General features: G+C 37.9%; 1 protein-coding gene across 1 annotated transcript in view; it reads left to right on the top strand.

The window, feature by feature from the left end:
• The first annotated feature begins 509 nt into the window (after positions 1-509).
• The window catches only part of LOC103130662 (syntaxin-12-like), a 43,882-nt gene continuing 35,913 nt past the window's right edge, over positions 510-8,478 (top strand). The window contains exons 1-2 of the mRNA XM_007542113.2: positions 510-650; positions 1,202-1,335. Of these exons, the coding sequence (XP_007542175.1) occupies positions 1,239-1,335 (97 nt within the window). The 5' untranslated portion in view covers positions 510-650; positions 1,202-1,238. The remainder of the gene's footprint in view (positions 651-1,201; positions 1,336-8,478) is intronic.

Raw genomic sequence — 8,478 nt, 5'->3', positions numbered from 1 at the left:
CTAAAATACCTAGATACAGCATTCGGTAAGCAATCAGCTGCTTTCGCTATTAAACCACACCACAAAGTAATAAAATAGTGAATCCTTTAAGTAAATAGGCAAGGCAATTTGTAGCATGTTGTTTTTCATAAAGTGTTTAGTTGCAATAATATACTAAACAACACAACTATATATATAAAGCATCGCGACTTTGTAAGCAAAACTCAAGCAAAAAACAGCTTAGTTACTAGTTGAAAATTGCCAGTGATTTTACTTGTAGACAGATCTTCGCAATAGTAGACTGCCACGTTTTAACAAGAAAGCCTCCCGTACCAATATGGCGAATGCATTGACGCATTGCTCCAAGGCGACATCTATGTAGATGTGTCTGTTTTCTTTTTATCGTGTTACGTAAAATCTTACAGACCAGGAAGTATAGCAGTTTTGCAGATTGGATTGGAACCTATAGTAAAGTGGGTGGGACACTTGATTTTCGTTGGCTGGTATGTTTATTGTGACTTATGTTATTGGTTGTTAGCGTAAATGGGGTAGTTCTGTTCAGTGACAGTTTATAAGGTTCTGTACGAAACCTGGCCGCAGAACATATTTTTTAATCTCTCCTCATATGTGCTAATTTTCAACAGTCTAATAAGCAACAAGTATTACATTCGGTATGTTGTTTTTCCTTCCTATTTATGAGCAGAGCTTTATATGTTCTATTCGGCCAACTGACTGTAAACAACCGTGCATGACGGGTCTGAAGCGGTTAGCTAAGCAGCTAACAGCTTTATATCTCCTTTTAACATAACGTTAACAGGACGTCAACTCAGCTAACTATGTCATTAGAAACTATATTAATGTGTAATGTGCTGCATTTAACAATTTCATTCGTAGAACTGCTTAAAACAACGGTGCACACTGCATTAGCGGTTGTTGTTGTTATTATTATTATTATTATTATTATTATTATTATTATCATCACTATTATCATTATTACCTTTACAGATAGTAAGAGGACCTTGTAACAACAGCCAGGCGCAAAGTTCTAAAACCTGAAGCTCTAAACTCACACAGACCTGTGGCCTGTTTCCTAAAAGGATAGCAGCATGTTAGCAGTGTAACTCTCACATGCCAACACTTAGAGTAGCATTGTGTTAATCCTGGAAAGTCACGTTACTTGGCTTGTGACGGCTTATGTTCTTCCACTCTTTTTTTTTTGCAGTCAGATATTAAGTTTGAGGAAACGGCCTGTCTCAAACATGTCTTACGGAAAAGCAGAATTTCGCCCTGTCGCAAGAGACTTCAGCACTCTCATTCAGACATGCAGCTCAAACATCCAGAAGATCACACAAAGCAGTAAGCTTTTTTCTTTTCTTGGTCTTGCTGTAATGCACATGTGTCAAACTCAGGCCCGTGGGCCGAATCCGGCTCCCCATGGCTCTCTAGATTCTAGTCTAAACATTAAATGTGCTTAAATACTATGTTATCAGTCAAAATCAATGCAGTTTTTATCTGCTTGCTCCTATCCCTGACATAGCTCTGTCCTGGAGGAACTGATCTATATCAATCAGGCCCTCTGGTTTCTTGAGAATTATCGTAGAAATTCACACAAACTAAAAATTGGGATTTTATTGCAGATTTTTCTCAAAAATTGTACTAAACAGCTCCTCAACCTTAATTGATGTCAGATTATAGTACATGATCCATACAGCGAGTAATATAAAGTCGCATTTACTGTCATAAATCAGCGCAAATATTTTCAGATAAGTACTACAAAGACTGATTTTTATAGCAAAAAAAGCACAAAAAGAATCAGGAAATCCTGAAGGAACTGAAAAGATGTTCAATATTATTTAATTTTAAAAATTCATTTATATTTTAACAGTTTGTGAATGGGTTTTATCAGTTCATTCTAGCACAACTGGCCCTTTAAGAGAGTCTTGATTTGGCCCAAAACAAAAATGAGTTTGACTCAATGTATTGAAAAACATTACTCATATGCTCAGTAAACTAATCATGAAAAGACATTAATTGGGAATTGGCACTATATAAACTAACTTAATTGAATAGAATTTTATTTTGTGTTGCTGTGCTATCTGTTATATGAAAAAAGAGCTCATAGCATCAAGATTATTGACGTAGTAGATTTTTTGAATGTCTGCTCAAGTGTACCCATCTCTTTTAAAATGGGAGGTAAAAATAAACTTTAGTGGAGCCTGGCATAGGTCTCAATAGTAGACATGTTTTGAGGAAGCTCCAACTCAACTTCACCATTATTTCACCCTAAATAATCTTTAAGACATCTGCATAGCATATTTGTAATGTGCCATCATATTATGAACAAGGTGACGAACAGTGGCGGCTCCAGAATCTTTTTTCTGCAGGTGCTAAGGGGTGCTAAGCATTTTAGTGAGGGTGCTAAGACGGATCTTTTTTCCTTTTAGTGATGATTTGCGTTTACTTGACGCCATTCACTCACAAGCAGACAATTTCTGATCAAAAGGGAAGATATGTGATTGTAAGTAGGCTGCTAAATTCTGTAACTGTATATATTGACCTTGGTCAATATATACAGGCCTATATATTTACAGGCCTAATTTTGATGTTATCGTCTTTTTTCAAGACCTTTTTAATGTAGTGCCGGATTGGGTTGGCTCTAATATAATTATTGGATCGGACATAAACCTAACCCTGGACCTAGTCTTAGATAGACAACGCCTTCAGTTAAATTTATTCAAGAGTGGCGAGTCCCTTAAAAATCTTTTACAATCCCACAGTTTGGTTGACATTTGGAGACTGTTATACCCTACTGGGAGGGATTATTCATACTTTTCTGCAGTACATAAGTCCTACTCTAGGTTTGATTACTTCTTGTTGGATTCTTGGTTGCTAGCATCAGTATTAAGCCTCAAATACCACAATATTCACATGTCATATCATGCTCCTGTGTCGCTGAATCTTAAATTGGATTATAAAATGGGTTGGTGCAACTGGTGCTTAAATAGCACTCTGTTGAAAGATTAAAAAAAATTGCTCGTATATTTCTATTCAAATATTCAAAATTAAGTCATACCTGAGCTCTAATGACAAAGGGGATGTGGATGATTCAATGCTCTGGGAAGCAATGAAGGTGGTTATAAGGGAATGTATCATTTTTTTTCTAGGCAGCAAAAAGTCCAAGATGAGGTTGGATGAGATAGATGGCCTGCTGACTACTAGCTTAGATAACTCAAATTAAAGCAGTGTCCAGATACACTGAATAAAATAACAGCTCTACGATATAAATATAATTCAATTATGTCAAGAAACGTTTCTAAGTTACTGGTACAAGTCAAACAAAGACACTTTGAGTTAGGTGACAAACCCCATAAGCTATTAGCCCAGCAGCTTAAACAATCACATGTCTCTAGAGCCATACATCTTCTTTTAAAGGCTTTGTTGGCTCTAGTGGCCTTTCTTTGAAAGTAGTTCGACAGGAAAGAAGGCAATGAGAGAGGGGAAAGACATGCGGCACATGTCACCAGGCCGGGAATCGAACCTGCGAACACCGGCACAAGGACCAAGGCCTCAATACATGGGTCGTGCTTAGGCCTGTCGCGATAAACAATAAATCAATTAATCGCACGATAAATCAAACCTATCGACCTCATTTTAATTATCGGCTTTATCGTTTCTTCCTGCGTTTTTTCTTTCTGTTGATGACACTGAATGAAAAAAGGCTCAACTCCGGTGCTCTCCAATGACCCTCCCTTCCTCATTTCCTTAGTGTAATGTCCAGCTCACACTACAGGAGTTGTCGGCTGACTGTCAGCCCATTTTCAAAACCTGAGAGACACAATAGCCGACAGAAATTCTAGGCATAATGGTTCCATCAGGTTTGTCGTGCCTTGTGGTGTCCACATGGGCACAAAATAATGGCAACAAGTCCAGTTAACTAATTTTAAAATCAGGCATTAATCAATGCTTTACTAGAATCTAGCTGTGATGCATGTGGCTAGAGTCAGTGTAAAGTCCTGACTGAATGAAAATCATTATAACTATTTATGTCACGTTAACGAAGAACAGCTGAAAAGTTACCGGGTTTATCAACTGCGGTAGCAATTTGGCTCCAACTCCCCCCCTTGTCATGTCTATATTCTTTCTTGAAATGTTTAATAAACATTAATGTTGTTTCCACATATCTCTGATGTCCGCTGGACTTCGGGTTGCGCCGTGTCAGCTGTTTGGGAATTCCCTCCGTAATTTCCCCTCAGAAACCACGGAGGAGAATCCGCGCTTTCTGATTGGCTGCCTCTCACATTCAACAGGCTGCGTTAAGCTCCCAGTCAGGGAAAACCCCTGATTTCGATCGGAGCGGCCACGGCAATCTACCGTAACACACCTCACACTGCAGGATGATCGGTTACGAAATCACCAGCGACAATCTTGGATCACCCAATGTTGTAAGATTATCGTAAGGGGAAAATAAGGGCAAAAAATCGTGTAGTGTGAACTATTGCATAAGGTAGTCGGATGTGCCCATCTTCTCTATTTAAATCTAGTGATTACTGAAGGGCAGTATAGTATACAGACTTCATAATCTGCACTCTTTTGGTTGAATGCAGTATTTATTTCCACTTTGGCTTTATGTTTAGTTTTTATTCAAGTACGTTTTTTGTTAATGGAGATTGAGAATCCATTTTATTTTTGTTTTTGGTTGTTTTGTTTATTTAGTTTATCAGTTCCAGTGTTATATGTTCTTTTGAAAATAAAGTGTATCTACCTATGGCAGGAAATCACATGCATTATTAGTCATTTCCATTAAATTAGTGTCAACTGGTCTTGAAACAATATTATCGTTTATCGCAATAATTTTTTAGACAATTAATCGCTCAGCAAAATTTGTTATCGTGACAGGCCTAGTCGTGCTTTGCCCCTGCACCACCACAGCACCCAAGAGCCATACATCTTATTAAGCTTGAAGACGGGACTTTACTCACAGATCCAGATAAAGTCAACAAGTGGTTTGCAGACTTTTATGCTAATTTTTCAGTCATTGGAAAAATTGGACATTGAAATTATGGAAAGATGTTTTGAAAATTTGAATCTGCCAACACTACCATTAGGTTTGGTTGAAGCACTGGAAGCCAGCATAGCTTTACAGGAAATTGAATCTGTTACCTCTACCCTTCCCAACAACAAAGCACCTGGTCCTTCTTCAGTGTTGAGTTCTTCAAAAATATTTAGTCCCAAATTATCGCCTCTACTTTTGCATATGTTAAACCACTCTAAGCTAGCGTCAAGACTACCTCCCACTTTATACAGAGCCAATATTTGGCTCATTCCTAAACCTGGCCGAGATCCACAGGTTGTTTCATCCTATCGCCCAATTTCATTGTTGCCTTTAGAAACCAAAATCCTTGGGAAAATTTTAACCAATAGACTCAAAAAAGACATAGGTTTAATCATCCACCCAGATTGTTATTGGCAGAACTATCAGAATCTAGAAGCCAATAAAATTTTTAATAAAACTCCGGAGGTTGATTTTGACACTCCTATCTGTGAAAATCACTTCTTTGCACCAGGTCTCAGCGACGCCGTCTTCTGGATGTGGAGAATGAAGGGCATCGATGTGATAGGTGACCAACATATTAATGGAACTTTTTGCACCGTTATGTTCTGAATCTTCCCCCTGTCAAGTTGTTTCTGTTATCTGCAGGTCCGGGAGTGTGTTAAGAAAAATGTACCAAATTTTGGAGCTTTAACTAAGGGGCAGTGTTGTACTTTTATAAGATCTTTAATAGTATCCCTGTAGACACAACCGGAATGAAGATGGCATGTGACGATGAGTTAGGGCAGCAGCTACTTGATGAAGTGTGGGAGGAGGGTTTGAAAACTATACAAGACTGTTCAGTCAATGCCAGACGCAATCTTATAGTTCAAAACAATTCATAGACTCCACTACTCGAGGGAGAAGCTGAGCACTTTCTTTACAAGTGTGTCTCCAATTTGTAATTGTTGTCAGGCTGCTATTGATAATTTGACACACTCTTCTGGTCATGTGTTCAACTTCACTCATTTTGGAAGAACATTTTTAGCTTTTTTTCAACATATGTTGTTTGGAAAACAATGGGACCCAGAACTACTTATTGCCATTATTGGAACCTCCAGTGCTTTGCAATCAGCCACTAAAAGTGAGAAAATGGCTGTTTTGTTTGGCATGGTGATTACTAAAAGGTTGATTTTGAGATTTTGGAAGAAGGACTCTGTGTCCACATTTGATCTGTGCAAATACTCTGCATCTGGAAAGACTAAGATATTACAATGAATATAGAGTTGATCTGTTTGAGAAGATATGGAACCCTGCACTAAAATTTCTTCAATGAAAGACTTAAATGAAAGACTGAGGTTTGAATTAAGTGGTCTTAATTCAACCTCAGACTGATCCCCTGCCTAAAGGAACCTCAGACTGAAGAACTTTTGGACTCAAAGTCACTTAAACTAGCTCTTTTAAATACCAGATCTCTCTGTGCTAATGCTCTATTAATTAATGATTTCATCACTGAGCATAATATTGATGTTTTATTTCTGACAGAAACATGGTTGAATGACAATAATGAACCAATCGTGCTAATTGAATCAGCACCTCCTAACTACAATTTTTTAAGTGAAAATAGAAAACAAAAAAGGAGGAGGTGTGGCTTCAATATTTAAGAATACCATAAATTATAGTAAAATCTCTTTAGGTCATTTCACCTCTTTTGAGTATCTTGAAACTGAGATTAAAGGCCGCAAACGAACTTTGATACTAACTTTATACAAAACTCCAACTTACCTGGAAATTTTCTTTACTGACTTGAATGAGATTCTATCTCATATGCATTGATTATGATTGTTTAATAATTGTCAGTGATTTCAACATTCATGTTGACAAACCCCAAGACCGAGGGGCAAAAAAACTCTTTAATATATTAGAGAATTTTGGTCAAACACAACATGTCAAACAAGCAACACACACTCAAGGACACACACTGGATCTGGAACGTGCAAGGGAGTAAGGGTGTAAATATTTCCAAAGTCTCTGTAACTGATGTCGCCCTGTCGGATCACTTTGCTGTTATCTTTGAAAGCACTTACCCGTTAACCCACTTGGACAAACAGCTACTGTCACAAAATGTTCTTTCACAGAAAACACAGCAGAAACATTTCATCAAATCTACTCTTCTTCCTTGCCCTTAAGCTGTAATGATGTAGATAAGTTGGTAGATGATTTTCAGTCTAAACTTTCAGATATCATTGATTTTATTGCCCCCATTAAAGTGAAGGTTGTGTCTGGTAGGAAGAAATTTCCATGGAGAAATGGACAAACAGTTCAATCTGCAAGACAACTCTGCCGTAGGGCCGAATGAAAATGGCGTAAAACTCAACTTCATGTTTATTATGAAATCTATAAAGAAAGACTACATAACTATCACTCAACATTAAAACGTGCAAGGGAGTCTTTCTTTGCAGATGTCATAAACAAAAACATTAACAATGCTCAAGCTTTAACAGTTGACAGGCTCACAAACCCTCCTATGATGTTACCACCTGAATTTCAATCTAATGCAGCCTGCAACAGGTTTTCCAGCTTCTTTTCAGAGAAAATAAAAAAAATCAGAGGATTAATCTGCACATCCACCCTAAAGCTAGTACCTATTCTGTGCCCAAACAAAACAAATACAGGAAAAATGACCCAATTTCAACTGCTTAATTATAAAACTTTAGAAGAAATTATAAGTCAATTAAGCTCAAGTTCCTGCTGTCTGGATGTCCTACCCACACATTTCTTTAGAAAAGTCCTACCTGTCATTAATGATCTGATCCGAATAGTGAACTCATTGCTCTCTTCAGGTGTTTTCCCCCAGGCTTTGAAAACAGAAGTTATCAAACCACTGATAAAAAAAGAACAATATGGACAAATCACTACTGCAGAATTACAGGCCGATCTCCATCCTCCCATTCATCAGCAAAGTTATTGAAAAAGCTGTTTAAACAATTAAATAGTTTCCTAATGATAACCAACCACTTTGACTCCTTCCAGTCTGGTTTCCGGTCTCACCACATCACGGAGACGGCCCTTGTAAAAGTGTTCAATGATATCCATATAAATACAGACTCTGGGAGAACCACAGTGCTGATTCCGTTGGACCTCAGTGCAGCTTTTGACTCTGTCGACCATGACACATTACTGAATCGACTTGAGAGTTGGGTCGGACTCTCCGGTCCAGTGCTCAATTGGTTTGAATCTTACATAAACAACAGGGATTTCATTGTTTCAATTGGAAACTTCTTATCAAAGAGGACAGAGGTCACATGTGGGGTACCCCAAGGTTCACTCCTAGGACCCCTCTTATTTGAATAAGAGGGGCATATAAGTATTGATACTTATATGCTCCCACTAGCTCAGGTTATAACATGAAATAAGATCAGCTACCATAACTATGCAGATGATACACAGCTCTACATCACAATGTCACC

This window comes from Poecilia formosa, unplaced genomic scaffold (genome assembly GCF_000485575.1).
Source record: "Poecilia formosa unplaced genomic scaffold, Poecilia_formosa-5.1.2 Scaffold659, whole genome shotgun sequence".
In the NCBI taxonomy this organism is placed as follows: Eukaryota; Metazoa; Chordata; class Actinopteri; order Cyprinodontiformes; family Poeciliidae; genus Poecilia; species Poecilia formosa.
This window is presented reverse-complemented; position numbering and strand designations above follow the sequence as displayed.